The sequence below is a fragment of the Parambassis ranga genome, chromosome 14 (genome assembly GCF_900634625.1).
Source record: "Parambassis ranga chromosome 14, fParRan2.1, whole genome shotgun sequence".
In the NCBI taxonomy this organism is placed as follows: Eukaryota; Metazoa; Chordata; class Actinopteri; family Ambassidae; genus Parambassis; species Parambassis ranga.
The window spans coordinates 21,389,878-21,408,581 of NC_041034.1; the positions used below are offsets into that span (position 1 = coordinate 21,389,878).

The 18,704-nt window shown below is 38.2% G+C and overlaps 2 protein-coding genes across 5 annotated transcripts in view; both read right to left on the reverse strand.

Annotated features, from left to right (window-relative positions):
- Positions 1–18,704, reverse strand: part of opcml (opioid binding protein/cell adhesion molecule-like) — a 207,748-nt gene that overhangs the window by 159,477 nt on the left and 29,567 nt on the right. The gene's annotated exons all lie outside the window — the stretch shown is intronic.
- Positions 7,859–11,741, reverse strand: LOC114446315 (uncharacterized). 3 transcript variants are annotated; one of them, XM_028421840.1, is made up of 7 exons: positions 11,418–11,741; positions 9,906–10,196; positions 9,754–9,792; positions 9,632–9,676; positions 9,358–9,536; positions 9,078–9,174; positions 7,859–8,561 (listed from the first exon to the last, which is right to left on the reverse strand). In XM_028421840.1, the coding sequence occupies exons 1-7, from the start codon at positions 11,454–11,456 to the stop codon at positions 8,433–8,435; spliced, it is 819 nt and encodes a 272-aa protein (XP_028277641.1). In that variant the 5' UTR covers positions 11,457–11,741; the 3' UTR covers positions 7,859–8,432. The 3 variants fall into 3 exon arrangements, with proteins under 3 accessions (XP_028277641.1, XP_028277643.1, XP_028277642.1); XM_028421842.1 differs by lacking the exon at positions 11,418–11,741 and adding an exon at positions 10,820–11,014; XM_028421841.1 differs by lacking the exon at positions 11,418–11,741 and adding an exon at positions 10,616–10,786.

The following is an 18,704-nucleotide window of genomic DNA, read 5'->3' on the forward strand; positions in this document are numbered from 1 at the left end:
GGGAATGTCCTGGTCCAGGTACCTCCAATACCTGTAATAGCCAAGGAGCAACCAGGAGACATTACCAACCAGATGTGTAGAGCTTATACCACAATATAGCACAAGGAAAGTTTCTGTTGTCTCCCATGGTTTTAAAAGAGGTTGGGATCTCAAAATCCCTCAGTCTGGCTACTCATTAATGTGCCAAACAATGAGACCTGGAGTAACAATTTCACCGTGGTGAAAATTCCCTGCTATCAGGCCCAAAACTGAGTTCCATTCCTCCGACCATGTACCAATGTACAAAATCGAGGCAAGAGTCTGTCTTAGTCTTAGTTCATGTCATGCACATCTTTCTCCTAACTGTTTGGGCAGCCCTTGCTTAATGGCTGCTGGTTCATTTACACTTTTTTTAGTCAACACTAACTTGTTAAATATAACACTGAGAACAATAAGCATTTCAAGACAGATTAGCAAAATACAATCTAGCTAGCAAGCCACAAACTATCAATAACAGGATTATATCCACAAACCCTTTATTAGAGTAGCGCTTTGTTTTTAGGTTGGTCTGTGTCTCATCCAATTAAATGGGCGCTGGGTTTACTGAGGTCAGCCACCAGGGGGCAATGCTTTTGGGGAGCTGTCAGGTCGTTCACCTCTATATACAGTCTCTGCAGTAGATGGGCAAGAAAAGCACCAACTGCAAGTGCATGGTCCTCAGTACTACTGTATCTGAGGACACAGACCTGACAGGACAGTCAAATAGGCCAGTGCAGAGTAGCAAGGTAATGCTACTTGAATTAGACTGCAGGGTTGCCAGATTTTCTTGACTGACAGATAGCATCTACACTATTTCAAAAACAATCTGGCAACTTATGTAACATCAGAATGTAAAAATGTTTACACGCCAAAAGCTCTTGACAAATGTTTCACATTCATACCCACAAACTGGGCCTACCATTCATGGGAAGCAAGCTGTGGTTTGGTGTGCCAACACTTTTGCTGGTGCCTGGGATCAAACCGCCAATCTTGCAACAAACTGCTCCACCACGTGAGCCACAACCATCCCCCGTATTTATTGACACAGCATCATTATCTCCTGTACATCTCTGCATTCAGGAGCTACTCATTATAATCTCATTAATTATCAGGTGTTTTTTGATTCACTGCTCAGCTCACATGTTAACGTGATTTGCTTGGTAAAAAAAAATAATAAAACAACAGCATCATTAGCATTGGCAGTGATAGCGGAGATGCCAAAGAGACTCCTTTATTAACTGAAGCTCAAATGTCTTTTTTGTTTGATTGACATATTTCCATTTAAAAGCCGGATTACATAACTTCATAGAAAAAAAATAATGTTGTCAGCACAAAATATAGAAAATAGCAACTTTAATTGGCAATTTTATCCAGCATAAACATAAAAAGGCTCAGTTTTACATGATGCACATATACATGTCTGTGACAGATGGCAGGATTAACAGTGGTGTTAGAGCTGATGTCTCACAGATATTACTCAGATGCATGTCACGGCACACATGGTGAGAGTAATGGTGAGCTCACACAGAGTGTCACACAGAGGGGAAGGACACAGTGCAGTGGTCTGACACACAGACACTGAAGGATATTTGTTCTTCAACAGATGATCAGTTGTAGGGGTATTTATGATTATTATGAAAGTCGCTGAAGGAAAGCTTTGACGGAAAGCTTTGTCTGCTAATCCATATTTAAAAAAAAAACGTGTTATATGTGTGGGAGGAGTGGAAGATTACAACCTCCCACCAAACCAGTTGCAGCTACAGCACAGTTTGCCTTTAATATTAGCTTCACTTTTGTGATATTGTTTGTTACTGTGATCGTGTAATTCACTTTACCTATTCAATGACATAATTAAGCAACCCTTTTATTTACCCTGCTTTTTTGTGGGTAAATAAAGCCTCTTGGCAGGAAATAAAACACACAAAGTGAATCCACCCTAGACTGTTTGGAGATCTTGTGTCTAATATGGTGTCCTCATGTCCACTTCAAATGCATCCACATGCACAGAGTCCTTTGTGCTCATTGTCACTGTGTTGCCAGACTTGACTGGCTTAATGACAAGATGACTTCTGCAGGTTACAGCAGAAGAACACAAACACATCTAAGGACAAAAATAGTAATAGTATAATATGTGTGTATTTATTGACACGCTGATCGAAAAGGCACCACGATATTTTAAAAATAACAGTGTTCCCAAATAAACTGTCACTGATTGCAGAGGGAGTAGCACCCCACTAACATATGCAAACTTTCCCATGTTCATTAGACTCATATAAGCACACTGGCACCACACACACGCACACACATTCATACATGCAGTACACATTAAATCCATATCAGCTCGTTGAGTAGAGCGCTAAAGCTGGATCCATACTCCGCGAGACAAAGACATTTTTCCCCCCTGCAGACGTTACGCCCACAAAATGACGTCATTTTTTTGTCTCTGACCGCCCGCTGATCCGCACTCCTGTGCACAGGGTCCGGGCCGAACTTTGTCTTTCAAGGCTGTGCGGCAACCATGCTGTGATTGGTCGGAATTTATTGTGGGCGTGATGAAAGTGGAGAAGCGCAAGAGCCTCTCCAGGTATATAGGTAGGTGTATAAACAGCGCTGATTCAACAGATTTAGATAAGACCATACCGGTTTTGCATGATGAGCAATAAAAGAAAGAAAGGCAAGTCAGGGTGATTTGTCACCAATAACTCCAGACAGCCATTCACACATACCAGATGGTGACTGTTATTACCATTCTATATACTCCTACATACCCGGGCATAATAGGCTCGTTAACAATGTCTGTATATCTTTGCTATTGTTACTTTTAATGTCGCATCTTCACAGCTCATCACCGGACAGTTTGAAGTATCGCAGGCACATTGGAACACAGTAGATGTGCAAATGTGGTCATAAAGGCACAAACACTGAATCTTTGCTATTGTTACTTTTAATGTCGCATTTTCACAACTCATCGCCGGACATCTCACGCTGTTGCAGGCACCCTCTCTGTATAATGCCCTCTTGCCATGGCACAAGTCCTTGTGGTGTGTTAAAAAACTCAGTAAAGTCTTTCCTTATAGTTTAGTGGGCGGGCCGTATGAGGAGTTCTGCACACACGCGTCTCGCGGAGTATGGTACCTCAGTGCGGAAAAGACCGTTTTAATTTATCTCTTACCACCCGTGGAGTGCGTTCTCTGCTCTTTGTCTCGCGGAGTATGGAACAGCCTTAAGGGTGCTAACAGTGTTTACCTGTGTGGCGCTTGCCCTCTGAATCAAACACACACAAAAGCGTACAACGTAGAAGCTCCAATGAGTCAGGTCAAAATAAGTATTGTTTTTCTTTTCCTCTTTCAGCTCTCACAAAGAAGCATAAGCTACATTAATAGTACTCTTATTTATCCTTTGAGGATAATAATGTCCAAATTGTAGACAGGGAGGACAGATGGTATGAAAGAGGAGTCAAAGAAGCCAGACAGAGGAGGAGGGCTGAGGCATCAGCTCTCACCTGTTTACAACTCTGTCTTTTCCTAGCAGACTTCACTCCCATTCAGACTCTAACGATGGGCCGTCAACTAGTCTGCACATGGCCCAGACACAGTTTCTGGTCGTTAACTGACTATTAACCAGTTATAGGGATCATAGTCATGTGAGTTCCTGCAAGATCCACCCACAGAGGTCCTGAACACATAAAACTCAGATTCCCAACCAGAGTAGTAGCAGAACTGAAGAAGCCACTTGGGGCAGTGGCGAAACGTCTTCAAAAAACAATCCTTGAGTCCAGTTGCCTCGATTTGGAAAAAAAAATACTCTTGTTTATGCGTCTGTCACTTTGTTATTTTCTTGTCCTTGTTTGGTCAGAGAAGAGCCTCTTTGTTTTCTGGCCATAATGTCTGCTCATAGAATAACACAAGCTACAAGCTAGTTAGCAGTCATCTAACTCCACTTTTGAGCAGCGAAGTGCTGTATGCTGTAAAGCATGTTGTGTAGTTCCCTCTGTGTTCCTACCTGTTGAGTTGATCTGAAGAACCATGGTACCGCGAAGAGAAGTTAAAACTACTGCATGCTTCCTTGTGCTCTTTTTTGTTTAGTCCACCTCAGAGAACTGAGGAGGCTAAACTGTTTTGTGCTGCAGCTGCTTTTCTGCGTAATACAATATATCTCCAAAAAAAGGATCAACATGAAAATATTAAACAGTAGGTACTGTCAATGTCATGACAGATCTTAGTTAAACCAGGTTCAACCTTCTCTCTTGCTCCCTCTAATCAGGTGGCTATAGGAGATTCATTATAATTATTTATGATCTCAATCAGCCAAATATATTAAGCCTTTTAAGGCCTTTTTTTTATTTTATTCTGCACATTGCTTGCTCAATTTCTGCCATGACTGCTGTGAATTAATTATAGATTCCTTCCTGTGTCGAGAATTGAACAACATTTAGTGTTGTGAAATATCAATTATAATCTTAAATTAGTTTCAATTTTAAATAATTGTATGTCATGGCGCATTCAAGAACTCAAAAAATACTCTGTTTCTTTGTACACTTTCTGTGATGAATAGTGTTTTCTTAGTCCTTGGCAAAATATATAAAGTTATATACCGTAGTATTCTGACATTCATTTGCTCAACGTTCCTTATTCCTTGTTCACTGAAGAAGAAATGCTGATGATGATTGTGTTTCACAAAGGTATTGTCAATGTGTGTCAATAACTGTTTGGCAGTATGTTGCTCATATTGATAGCATGCTAACCTCCCTTTTTGACCAAATTTACCAACTTTTCTGAATCCATTCCATAGTTATACTATACCATACCTTTTCAAGTTAGCTTATCTACCACATAGATGCAAATATCCCTGCTAACTTCCACATATTTACTGCTTCTGAACTTTAATCCCTATTAGATATCAATGACCATTTCCACATAGAGACATGTTGATGACCAGATGAGGAGAAAAATGTGTTTGGATGCGTTAAATTGACTTTAACAACAAAAACTCATGGCACAATAGACCAGAGTAGCATAAGCACCATTACATTGTGCCGTATTGGAATGAATCCCAATTGATTAAAAGGCTATGAACCATCTGCCACCTTGTGAAGGCTGTACAAAGAGATTGATGGTGTTTATCATGTTTCTATAAAACTCCAGAGGTGGCTTCAGAGCCAGCTCATAACTGGCCTGTAAATCGATATCTGCACGACAGACAAGGCAAAGCTGATGGAGGCATGATTTCAGTCCGTGTGTGTGTGTCTGTGTGTACGCACTCGTGCTCGGGTCTGAAATTGAAGCATCTGCTACCGAGCACACCCATTCTGAGTGTGGAAATGGGTTTCAAACAAACCAATAAGTCTGCTGGAAATGAACTAGGCCAACCACGGAACATTTCAAAATGAATAAAAAAAAAGGAAGAATTCATATGTGGTTTGCACACAGGACACAGAAGGCATCAAAAATGTGTACAAGAGTAAACAGTTTAAGATTGGCATAGACTCTCACTCACGGGTGCTTTCTTGCTAAATTTATTTAAACAAATTCTGAACTCTTCTCACCTCATCAGCACACTATTTATCCCTATTAAATCTGCACCATTTCACACAGATAAGGCCCTTAATTTATACTCACAGTGAATCATTGTTGATTACTTAAAAACCCTGCAATGCTCAGATAAGAAGTTACCATCTTACAATATACATACTATAAATCTTGCTGTTCTTATCTGTCTTATTTATCAAATTTTCTATCTTTATCTCTTTTATCCTTGCTTTTTATAAACTACAGCTAATGTGCTAATTAATTACATTTCCCTTAGTACCAAAGCAACTCTTTACACCAGGCTGCACCTCTGTCTATTCTGCCAGTGTTATCTTCATCTAGCATCTTAGCAGATGCTTGGAATCCATTTTGTTTTTAATTAAAGGACTGGATGATATCAAATAGAGGCATTTGGAATTGTATGTTATTTGTTTATCGCAAAATGATTTATCAGACTGCCTAATTCTATATTAATGCTTTTAAGCTGAGCGAGAAAGTGAAAGGTGACTTTGAAAAATGTTGTTTGTTTTTATGCACCCACAGACTTACAATTGGAGAAACCCTGTATATGTACAATGACTTATACCCCGTTCACACTGGGGAAAAAAATGTGGCTTAAGCAGGATTCGGTCGCATCCAGATCGATCCAGATGTGTTTTTTCCTGAGTGTGAACACCTCGAATCCGGCTGTATCCAGTTTGACTTCAATCCGGCTAGATCCACCCATGAGAGGTGGATCTAGCCAGACTGGCTCACATGTGGCTCAGGTGTGAACGCAAATGTGGCGAGCGAATCCGGCTAGCAACATGCTACTTCCGGTTCACGGGGCGCGACACGGGACAAAAAAACCGCACGACGCATGCGCACACGTGGTCCTACCGCGGCATGAACGGACTCTGTATATTACGGGGCGCCACCTAGTGGTTTGGAGGACAGCAAACATGCTGGATGAAGCCGGATTGAGTGCGGACACAAGTGTGTGCTAGCCAGATTTAAAAATAGGTCTGAACGCATCCAGCTTAAAGGCTGTCTGGGCTCAATCCTACTCTAGCTGGAATGACTTTCTCCAGTGTGAACGGGGCCTTAATTAGTAGAAGAATGACTGTTTCTCTTGGATTGAAGCTATGGTGTGCAGAATTGTTCAATAAATGCCTTTCTAAATGTGGCTTTAAGGTGTTCTTTGAAATGTTGTATCAGAGTAAATGGATTAGAACCTTCCTAAAACCAATCCCCATAGAGATTTTTCAAAACCAGTTTGAGTATTTATTTTTTACAAAACCGGCCCCTCCGTCTGACAGATGAAATCCATCCTTTTGATAAAGAGATTATGCACACACACAATCAGATTTCTTGCCTCTCAAGCTCAAAAAAATCCCTTGTAACCTCCACTCGAGTTTTTGCTACTAATCAGTTTATGCTAATTTGGATATGCATCACTCTGAAGGAACCACAGCGAAATCTGCAATCTGTAGAAAGGTCATCTGCTGTACAGAGATATGGAAAGTATATCACACAGAGTATAATACTTTAGTTCAAGTAAGAAACATGATTACTTTTGACTTTGTGCAGTCTGTACACTCTCAAAACAGATGTGTTAAAAATAACATATCATGTGTTAAAAATTAACACATCAGCGTGTCTAGTTAAGGACAACACATTTTGTGTTGCTTTTAACATAATCAGTGTGTAAGCACATCTAACACACATTGTGAGTTAAATATGTCAACACAAAGATGTGTTAAAAATAACACAAAGATGTGCTATTTATACAAAATTCGTTTTACTTTCTAATACAGAATTTATATGCTCAAAACCCACTAGAACACTCAAATTTGCATTGAATTCAAGTGACCTTTATTCAAAATAATTCTGTCACTGCAAAAAAACATGAAATATAATTTCATGGCAAACATTAACATACATCAACATTAAACAATGGGATGACCTGTAAATGATCACTGCAGGGACATCAGGTTACACCATCATAAACTGCATGACCACATAACAGGCAGTACCATTAACTATCCTCTCCCAAATTTTGCAAGTAAGTAACTGGCTCAGGTGTGTCACAGGTAAAGCAGTTAACAGTAATGCAAATTTAGACAATCAATTTGTATCTGGGATTAATATATAGTGCATTTCCACTGAAAGATGACAGCAAGTCTAGGGGTCTGATGTCTGCTATATCGTTTACATTTATCATTTCATACTCATCAGTCCGCTCCACCACATATGAAAATAGATGGTCATCAAAATATTTAACAGTTAAAATTTTGAGAAAAATTAGCACCTCTTCCTTTTCACTCATTGGGAACCATATGTAAAATCTCTCCAAACAGACGCTCCTCTCTTGCATCACAGTTTAAAGCAAGAACACAACCCATTTTATATGTCTGACCATGCCAACAGATAGAGTGAGCCACATGAATTTTGTTGCAAGTGCCAATATCATACCCATGTTGTTTCAGATTTTCAATTAACAGATTACTTTTTTCCAAAGATCCAACCATCACTGGAAAGCCGCTTGGTACAGTCATTTTTTTCATCAGTGGATCACTAAATTTCCAATTATACATACTTTGAACTTGATTCTTGTAAGCCAAAGTCTTAGAAATATTTATGAAATTACACACAACATGAGCATGCCTTTTCAGGGGACCATGCTTACTCTCAAATCTCATACACCATAACTTTAAAAGTGGGCCAAACTTTATCATCATGCGCCAATAGTGAGTCATAAAATGATGTTTTGGAGTGAGTGGTCTGTCTGCATGCCCATTTTGATAGATGTGAGGTTCTCAGGAGATGGTCTGATCCTTTTGGTAGCTGTTATCCAATCCTTGGCGGACTCTTCTTCCCCTTCTGAAATTGCTTGTAATGTTATAGCTACTCCAGAAGCCTCACTGGACTTTCCGCGTTTGCGATAGCGTCTCTGATCTTCATGAAGGTTTCTCCGCAGTTCCTCAGTTTCAACTCAATGAATCCACAGTGGGACACTGGATCATAAAAGTGCTCCTGGAACACATTTAAGCAAAGGAAATAGTTTTTATAAACGGCATTTTCACCATTTTTATGTGAGTATCATGCTATTGCTTTTATTATGAGCTCATTTCAGACAATGTTTTCTGTACCTATTATATCAATTGACTAATTTATTGATGTTGAACACTACTAAATTTGTTTGTTCAACTTAATTTCTCCACGGCAATTAATAAAGTTAATCTTAATCTTAAAAATGTGCAAAAACATACATTCACAAACATTAATATCTCAAAGTGCATTTCATTTTAACTCACTTGATTTTCAGTGCAACTGAAATATCAAATATCAAGGAAGAAAAAATAAGATGAGGAAAACACAATAAAATTAATACTAATAGCTCTATAATAATAATCTCTATTACCTCAAAAACTGAGATACCTAACCTTAACTTATCTTTAACAATAGATTTATAACAAGTCGTACAGTAAGCTTAACTAAATATTGCTATGCAAAATTGTAATCAACTGAATGACATTTGTTCACACTTACAAATCCTTCATTCGCCTCTTGTATCTTGATCTTTAATGATGGGAAGATTGTTGTTATGCTTTTAGCCAACATCAGTTTGTCAGCATTGGAGGGGTAACTGAAAGCAAAATAGAAGATTTTGAGCCCAGAAAAAAATTTAAAATGCAATAGTGTAATAAAGATTACATCAAATTTTAGTATTATGTTATGAGATAAGATAAGATAATCCTTTATTATGTTTCATTTTGGAGCACATGTACTATAAAAAATGATGGTCTAGATGAATGATCAATCAACTCACAATCCCCGTCGCTCAACCAGATCGCTGACACCTGTTCTCACAAGGAGTTTTCTGGATGCCAGAGAGAGCGTTCCAGATTTTTCATATTCGGCAAGTACACTTGGGGCTTTGTTATTAATTAGCACCACCAGATTGGCTGCATCAAATCTGTGCACGCCATCATTTTCTCCTTGGCATTTCTGTGAAAGCAGATTACAACACACATATTGCATTATACACACCCTCTTCCATATATAATAAAACAACATCTGTAACCAATAGATATTGTAAATACCTCCAGTGGACCACTCTGACAAGCTTCACTAGCACTAGGTTCAGTCTTTAAAAGAAATAAATGTCAATGCTAATTGTGAAGATTGTGTGACTGTAAACACTCATTATCATAATGACACGTACCTCCCATTGACCGCCTGCACCTTCAGTGTGTGGTTGAGCCTTAAAGAGAAGATGATGTTATTAACTGACCTAGAGGGGCCGAGTTTATAAAGAATGTGCACAGGTTCAGGTTGGTTTTGTGCCATTTTTGGAAATAGAGTAACAAAGTGTACCTGATTTTGATTTGCCTCCACACATTCAACTTGGGTCCCTTGTGTTGATAGAAAGATGTGATATCTATCCAAATCCTTCAGTTCCTCCTCATTCATGTCAACATCAATGTATTCCATGAAATCAGTATTATACTTTAACAACCTGTCAAGCACACAGCCAGTTTGCTGGGCTAGGCTTTGATCAATGAGATCCTTGGCACTGTTAACATGGAAAATGTTTTTAGCAACTTCTGTCTTATCTTTAAAAGTGGTTACAAGGACTTTGCTGGGTTGCAGGTTATCCTGTGTGTTCTGGAAGAGGAAGACATAGTTACAATAAGATAATCTGAACTATCAACACAGCATACAGACATAAAAAGAATGATGATGCAACTGGGACACTTTTTTCTATAAAATAAATGTCAGAAACACAAATAAGTATATCAAATTACTTATTTACACAATATTATTACTTGATTTCTTATTGTCACTATATAAATCAATTTTCAGAAGTGTCTAAAATGTCTAAATGTTTTGTCACTGAAATATTTGTGTGGCAAAAGAGCGCTGTTTACTGTGAGCGTCTGAGAGTAATAACTCTCCTGTTCACCCGGAACGTCTTCGACGTAACTTCCGGGTTAGCGTAACAAAACACAGTAACGCTAATAAGCCAAATAAACGTTTCCAGTAAGAAATAAGAGTGTATAATAGGGGTATACAAAACAACGCACATTCCGACTAAGATAACGGTCCGCTATGCCCCATTATTGCATTCAGAGCCGCTTTTCAGACGTGTCGACGATCCAGCTAGTCAGGGGAGCTACTCCTCGTCTTCAGAAGACATCTTTGATACACTATGTCAGAGCACAAAGGCTCTACAATTGGATATTTGAGCCCCTTGTGATATCGCTCGATAGTTTTGATTGGACACTGACCTGCCCATAGAACAGCCCATTTACAACGCACAAGCCTGAAGTGTCCTCTTTTCGAGGAAAAAAACAGAACGCCTCTAGCCATTACCATTCCTGAGATATGAGCGACTTTGTAAGACATACGCTCTCATGTCTTATACGACATGGTCGACTCCCCCCTCCCCCACACACCACCGCTCTCCCCAACACCGCGGCGGAGAGAGCTCGCGCTAACAGAAGGGAGATAACCAGACCCAATTCAAAAACGAAGCGCCGTTAAAAACACACACCACCACCAGTCCCAATTTAATGTTAGCTATCCCCACCGCGGTGTCGGGATTAATCGTTAATATCCACCGGGTTTCATGCCGTGTTCAAACGAGCGACTATATAAAGTTCAAGTCGAATTTATGTTGTGTAATTTCGTTAATATGGTATAACACCACAACAGAAGTCTGTCTTGTGCTAGCTAGCTTGAAAGCAGTCCTGCTGAACAAAACGTAAACTGTATCATGAATTCCCTTAAAATGCGATTTAGTTGGTGGATTATTTACATTCCAAATTTACCCTGACACATTACAGTTGGATGATATATTAAGTTAATATATTAATGAATACTTACCGATTGGTAGTGGTGCAGACCAAGCGAGGCACCCTCCATCTTCTCTGTGGCGCATAGGCCAAATGATTAAAAAAGGACGCCCCCTTCCCGCCTAAACCTGCTACTGCACGGGTTTACCTGGGCTGAAGCACAGGGGTCTTCTAGATTAACTGTAACTAAAGGTCAAATCAATTTAAAATCCGTCATGTAAAATAACACAGACTGTGTTAAACTGCCCATTATAGTAAGTGTGTTAATAATTTTAGGCTTCTTAACACTTTTTGTGTTGAAATCAACACAAAAAGTGTTAAACATGTGACAACACATTTTTTGTGTTATTTTTTAACACATCCTTTCTGAGAGTGTAGAACATATACAAATGTTAATATTTCCATGCTATAGAAACAAACGTGTATGTATCTGTCGGCCCCTGTAGTCATTTCATGTCTTCTCATGGCTTGGCTAATTACATTTCCCTTAGTACCAAAGCAACTCTTTACACCAGGCTGCACCTCTGTCTATTCTGCCAGTGTTATCTTCATCTAGCATCTGTCTGTAGAACATATACAAATGTTAATATTTCCATGCTATAGAAACAAACGTGTATGTATCTGTCGGCCCCTGTAGTCATTTCATGTCTTCTCATGGCTTGGCTAATTACATTTCCCTTATTACCAAAGCAACTCTTTACACCAGGCTAATTAATAAGTAAGAAACATGATTACTTTTGACTTTGTGTAGTCTGTAGAACATATACAAATGTTAATATTTCCATGCTATAGAAACAAACGTGTATGTATCTTGGCTAATTGCCATGGTAGATTTGGGGAAAAAAAACTAGCCTTGTTAAAGAACTTAAATCTTATAAAAAGGTCTGTTTTAGGTCAAACGTTACCTAAAGCTAAATCTTTCTGCAGTTTATCTGTGCTGTGGCCAGACTAGCATAAGAAAAATATTACAGGCTATGGCTGTATTCGAAATCACTCACTCACTACCTACACCCTAGTCCCCATATGGGGAGTTCAATGTAGGGCACCATATAGTGAACTCATTGTGAAAGCATTTTTGGACATTTCAGACTGCTCAGACTACTGCTCATTCATTTTCACTCAGTCATTTTCTGTTGCCGTTAATGATGTAATTGCTGTCGCAAATTAAACAAGATGATCTCTGCCAGTTAAACAAACTACTACTACTAACTAACGAACTAGACTACAATTATAATTTGTGCCGTTATAGCTCAATAAACGCTTTATGGCAAAACATTAATAAAGCAAACGCAACCAGTCATGCTACATTGTTTAAACGATCATTATATTTATAAGACAGGTACTGCGACTTCCGTTCCCGTTCTTTTCGCCGATACATTGAGGGCCCTATATGGTAGGGGTGGGCAATATTGAAAATTTCCGTATCGATCAGATACCAAGTAAATACAGGGCCAGTATCGCCGATACCAATACCGATACTAATACTTTTACTTTGGAAATTTCATGGTCATACAATGATTATTTTTTTGCCTTCTTTTTGCCTTTAATTAGTTGATCTTGATTAGCAGAATAATAATACACAATAAATATTTGTTAAGTAAATCAAGCTGCAAACAAAAGTGCAAAACTGTATAACTTGTATGAAGTTATAACTTCACAATCATGTCAGCGATGCTGCTTGTGACAGCCATGGCTCTTTATGAATCATGTAGGTTAAACAACATAATGAAGATAATTTAATAAAAGTCTAACCCCTACATGCATGTAGCCTAAATATGAAGAATAAAGGTCCTTCTACAGTTAATAATAATTATGCTAACCATACTGAAATACATATCATTATATAAACTTATATTATTCTATTATTAGATATATTTTGGAATTTGAGAAAAACAGCTGGTGATATGATGTCAGTTCAGTCTTTCTGCTAAAATCACTTAATCACTACACTCAGAAAGACACCATTAATTCATGCTGCAGATTACTGAACTTTCACTTCTTTTAATCATCTACCTGGATATTCATGAGTTTTGTGGGGGTCATATATAGTGATTAGGAAGTATTTTAGGACACAGCCAAGGACTGTCTGCTTCTAACCTAGCCTACATGATAAAACCTCAAAGTTGTAAAGCGCTGCAAACTCTTTGAAGTGGTGTGCAGCTATTATTTATTTTTTTCTTTAGAGCTGAGGGCTGATAGCACTGCACCGATCTAAACTGCCACGGCTCATTTCACTCAAGACAAGTGAATGGATTTAGAGTGAGTGTCCCAAAAAGTTTGAAAGTGCACTGGAAAGACAGACTACTACCAAGGCTTATACAAAGGTGGCCCTGCCCTTGTTCCAGAGCTCATTTTAGCAGATGTACTACTATGGTCAGGAAGCATTCTGTTTTATTTGCCTGGCCAAATGTGCCACTGGTGAGGCAGACAAATGAGTGCAATGCATTTTGTGGAGAACAACATCATTGACCCGGTGCTCCCTCACAGCAATAGATTTTCCTCCAGTGCGAGCTCTTTATCGGTGAGGGCACAAACAAGGCCCAGCCAATGATTAATTCAAGCACTTTTGTTCCTGTTTACGTATTAATCTATCAGGGCACCTTGTCAATGTATTTCAAATGTCACAAAAATGACCATACTATTTGTACTATGCTCCAAAAATTGATACAAAATGTATTATTTATAACATTCAACTGTGCTCTGTTTGTGCTGTGTGCGTATTTTGTGTAGGACAAAATTTGCCTTGTGCCTGTGTGTTGTGTGCAGGCGTGTTGTACATGTTTGGGATGGATTTCGGCAAGACAGAAATAATAAACAAATGAAAAACAGTGTGGCACGGTGTAATATGAAGGCAGCACAGAGCAAAGAGCCTGGCTCCTGTAATAGTTCATGTTGACACACAGACAGGGGATGGTCACTTAGAAGTTCAGCCCTTTGGCAGTTTACAGGAGAAAAACAATATTGTTGGGTTGCTAGGTTATGAAGTTGCTCATTGCTGTTCTCAGGTTCAATACAGTAAAACTGCAAACTGCTGCAAGGAACTGCAGAGCTTACATTGATGCTGTGGGAGCAATTTTACAGAGTTTTTACATATCTGAAGTATGTATTTGGAATAGCATGATTTTGTTGGTTGAAAAAAATGCTGCTACACTGCATGTGGGTTTTGTTTCTATGGCAAAAATAATGATACAGCTACAGATAAGCCCATATATGTGTTATATACAGAACAGGCAGGCATGGTCTTTCTTTTTTTACTAAAATAGTGTTATTATTTATTTATTAAAATAATAAGGCATTTTAATTACACTTTTCCTGAAGTGTATAGCACAATTTTGGCCTAGTAATATCACTGGGTTGCTTTTTGTAAATGTAAGATTTTAATATTTTTCATACAAATTAAAACCATAGACTTACTAACAAAAATTTACTTTTTGCAGCAAAAGTAATGGCAAAGATCAAGATAGACGCTCCATACTCTGCCTGTTGTTTGGGAGAGAGCGCAGCGACAAGCTGTACGACTGTGAACAATAAAGGTGTTTCAGACTGAAAAAGAAAGTAAAAGAAAGACCACATATTTCGACAAGGTTCATTTGGTCTTCACCTTTTTAACTGTAAGTATAAGTAAGTAAGTAAGTATAAGTATAAGTATAAGTATAAGTATAAGAGTCAAGGTAAAAAACACAAAAAACACTGGTCTGACTGAAAGGAATACTCTTATAGTTAAGAAAGACCACAGTTTTAGTTCCATACAAACTAATACTTACACATCTGAGCAAATCTCCCAAGTGTTACCTTTATTATGACACCAACAGTATTCAAATACTTGCTGAGATATACTTTATTCATTTTAGGCATGCCATTTTCAAGCTGATGCCTTAAAGATAGGCTTGGACAGTTCAGAAACCTCTGTCAATATAACACACACAAAGGAATTATTGAATTACTCTTTAGGTACTGTGTGATGACTCATTAATTTTTTTACATATCTTAACATAATGAACAGAACCAGATTTTGCAGTGCAAACTCAAGTGTAACCTTGCTCTTACTCTGTATCACCTAATGAAGTGAAAAAAATATATCTGTACAAAAATCGCTGAACATTTTTTTTTCCCCTTTGGCACTTGTTTGGTATTTTGCACAGCTTTTTCTAACTTCATCTGTAATGTTGATGCTTTTAAACACTGCTACTTATTCCCAGATACATTTCATTAAATAATAATAATGCTGCAGCATCATAATCATCTAGGGGGCTTTGATCCAGCAGATGAACACCCGTTCACAGTAGCCGGGTGATGCTTTAAAATGATAATTTCGGCCAGTACAATGGCTGTCTTAGTGCAAAACACTTGAAGAGGTGAGCTTGCTTGAGATGTTGAGCATGACCTGCAAGCCAGCAACATTTTGCAATATTTTTAAGAGTTAAATGAGCAGCAAAAAAAAAAGAAAGAAAGAAATTGGCTCTTTTTTAAAAGCAATTCCCGAGGTAGAGCTGCGGACACTTTACACCAGCCCAGCACCATACTGTGAGTCGCCTTTTTTTTCTTTTTGAGCCTTCACCGAGGGTTATGGTTATAAATTAAGGATGTAAGATAAAGTCTACACTTGAAAGTTTAATAATTTAGGCTTTAAAAGAAGGTAGATATCAGAGCTTGTTAACCTTTTCTACCCCAAGTTGCTTTTAGGCATTTTTCCTTACATCTTCATCAATGTGGACTGATGTAATGTGGATGATGGAAAAATATCACTATGAGATCATTAACATTACAAAAATGTAAATGTAATTAAGTGTGTACAACTCGTCTCCTTGGAAACACATGCTGTGTCAGGAATTATTCAGAGAGAGGACCCAAATGCAGGACTAAGATTCAGTGGTGTAGAGTTATCCAAAGTTTAATTCGAAGAGGTCCAGTATACAGAAAGGCAGTCCAACCAGGCGACAGTACAAAAGGACAAGGCTAAATCAGGATTGGTATTGTTAGCAAAAGTTAAAAACAACTACGCAGTTTCACAATGGCTAGAAGAAGAAGAAGAATCACACAAGATGATCTGGCAAGGAGTAGGGGGAAACACACACTAAATACATAAGGGGAAGACAATCAGACAGAGGTGGGACATGTTAGGGCGGGGCAGGTAATCAGCGGGAGGATGGAGCACACCAGGAGGGGGAAGACAAGACACCTGAAATGAGAGGGGAATTAGAAATTCAAAATAAAGTAGTTTTTTTTATTATTATTATTAAGAAATACTGATTTTGAAAACATCTTATTTTATATATATATACAGTATATATAATTTTTATTTGAGATATGTTAGAAGTCTCCAACAGAAATCAAGATCTCCCCCTCTCACCTGAAGCCACTTAGTCAACAGCAAGCTTAATGAGTTGAATTTTGTGTTCATAACATTGATGTTTGTTTGGATCTATTGCAGAGCTTTAACAGCACACACAGCAGAATATAAGCAAATGTTATTTGAAGGGAAGAAAAAAAGCAAGTTTTACTTAAACACTTTTACCTAGTTATCAGAATCAGAAATCAGAATCAGAATTACTTTATTTGTCCCCGAGGGGAAATTCTTTTTTTGTTACAGACAAATAGAAATCAAAGATAAATTGAAATATATAATAAATATCTAAATACCTAGATAGCGTTTAAATCCATGAGTTGTAAAGTTAGTAGTAGTAGTTAATTTTGATCATGTAGAATAACATGGCTGTGATTAAATGTCGTGATTCAAAACTTTTTTTTCATTTTTCAATGAAACTATATGTCACACATGGTGCATTTAAGAGCCACAGCAAGTCTGTGATTTCCTATTTATTTTCATTTCAGAAAAACATTAAGTTCCAAGATTCTAAAAACATTTGTTCAATATAGGTCCACCAGACAGGACATATGGTTACATTTATGCTAACAGAACATAATGTGAGTGTACATGCCATGCAGCAGCCTCTATTTTCACTCAAGAGTCTGAGGTTCATGTCCCCCTAACATCTAACTGTTTTCTATTTATTGGTTTAATTAAGTATACGTTTAATTTTCACTCATGTTTGGAAGTAGGCATTCAAGACTAAAGAGTTAAGGTTAGGCATTAAAAACAGGGTAGTGGGTAAGCTAAAGATCACCTTATAACACACAAATTAATAACATAAAACATTTGACAAGATAGAGATATCTTGAAAGAAAGGTAGAGATATGGGCGGAAAAACACACATGTTCTTTTAAAGACTGAAATATCTACCTTGTTACGTTTTCCTGGTCAGAACAGGCTGCTTAAAACATTGTATGAAAATGTGAATGTACTGCATCTTGGATTATTTGGTGTTATATTCCATATACGCTGGTCCTGCAAAATGTGCTCTATAGCATGTCTCTGAAGATGCACTGCACCATAACCCATGTATGACAATACATGACAGCGTGCACTTCCCAGCCCTGTAATTAAACTTTTATGGCCAAGATAGCTTTGACCCCTATAGTGCCAGCTCCATTTGACAGCTATAAATTTAGTGCAGAGAGGTCACTGTCAACAGGCTGCTTTTCATGGTTCTCATTATTCTCAATGCCAGGTAAAGGGGCACTGGACAGCCAGTGGAAGGTTAAAAGCTTACAGCCTCAACATTCATGCCATGAAGCCCAGATATTGCGATTGGGGCTCATCCAGCAGGAGGCATGCTGCAATATTTTTGCAGATTGAAGAGAGTGCCCGTTCCGCTGCTGCACCAGAAATATCCTGCAGTTTCATTTTGAATGTTTAACGCAGCGCTGTCTGAGATAAGTGGGCCATGTGTCATAATTATCCCCTCCTGGTGAGTACACTATTAGAGGCGTGCGCGTCAGTTTTTCTCCTGAAAAGAACAAATAATAATGATAGAATAATGATATTGAAGTTCAGTGCTTAATTCAATACTGTATTTCCAAAAGTCTGGGGGCCCATTAAGCTGGGCAGATAGGCCTATTTCTCAGATGAAAAGCTGGGTTAAAAGCAGGGTTTACTGAGTTTTCCTTAAACATTTGTGTCATCGCCAAGATGTTTGTTTGATTTATCCTCACCTTTTTTAAACATGTACAGAAGGCCTGTTTCCTCAGGTGATGGAACAGATGGAAATTGCTAATTACTGCACTTTCATCTCTGATTCTTTTTAGATGGATTTCAAAAAACATCATAGGCTGCATGCAGAAACTACGCTCACACAGCAACACATGCAATATGTTCACAGTGCGCAACTCTTTACAGAAAGCTAAGATGAATAAAAGATCACATACTACTGTACTACTATGTTTTTTGTGTGTTTGCTGAATCATCTATAATGAAAAA

Excerpts from the sequence above, each read along its gene's own strand:
- LOC114446315 (XM_028421840.1), bottom strand. The coding sequence starts at position 11,456 with ATGGAGGGTGCCTCGCTTGGTCTGCACCACTACCAATCG. Across the intron at positions 10,197-11,417 it reads GTCTGCACCACTACCAATCG|AACACACAGGATAACCTGCA; the intron begins GTAAGTATTCAT and ends TTCCTCTTCCAG. Across the intron at positions 9,793-9,905 it reads TGGAGGCAAATCAAAATCAG|GCTCAACCACACACTGAAGG; the intron begins GTACACTTTGTT and ends CTTCTCTTTAAG.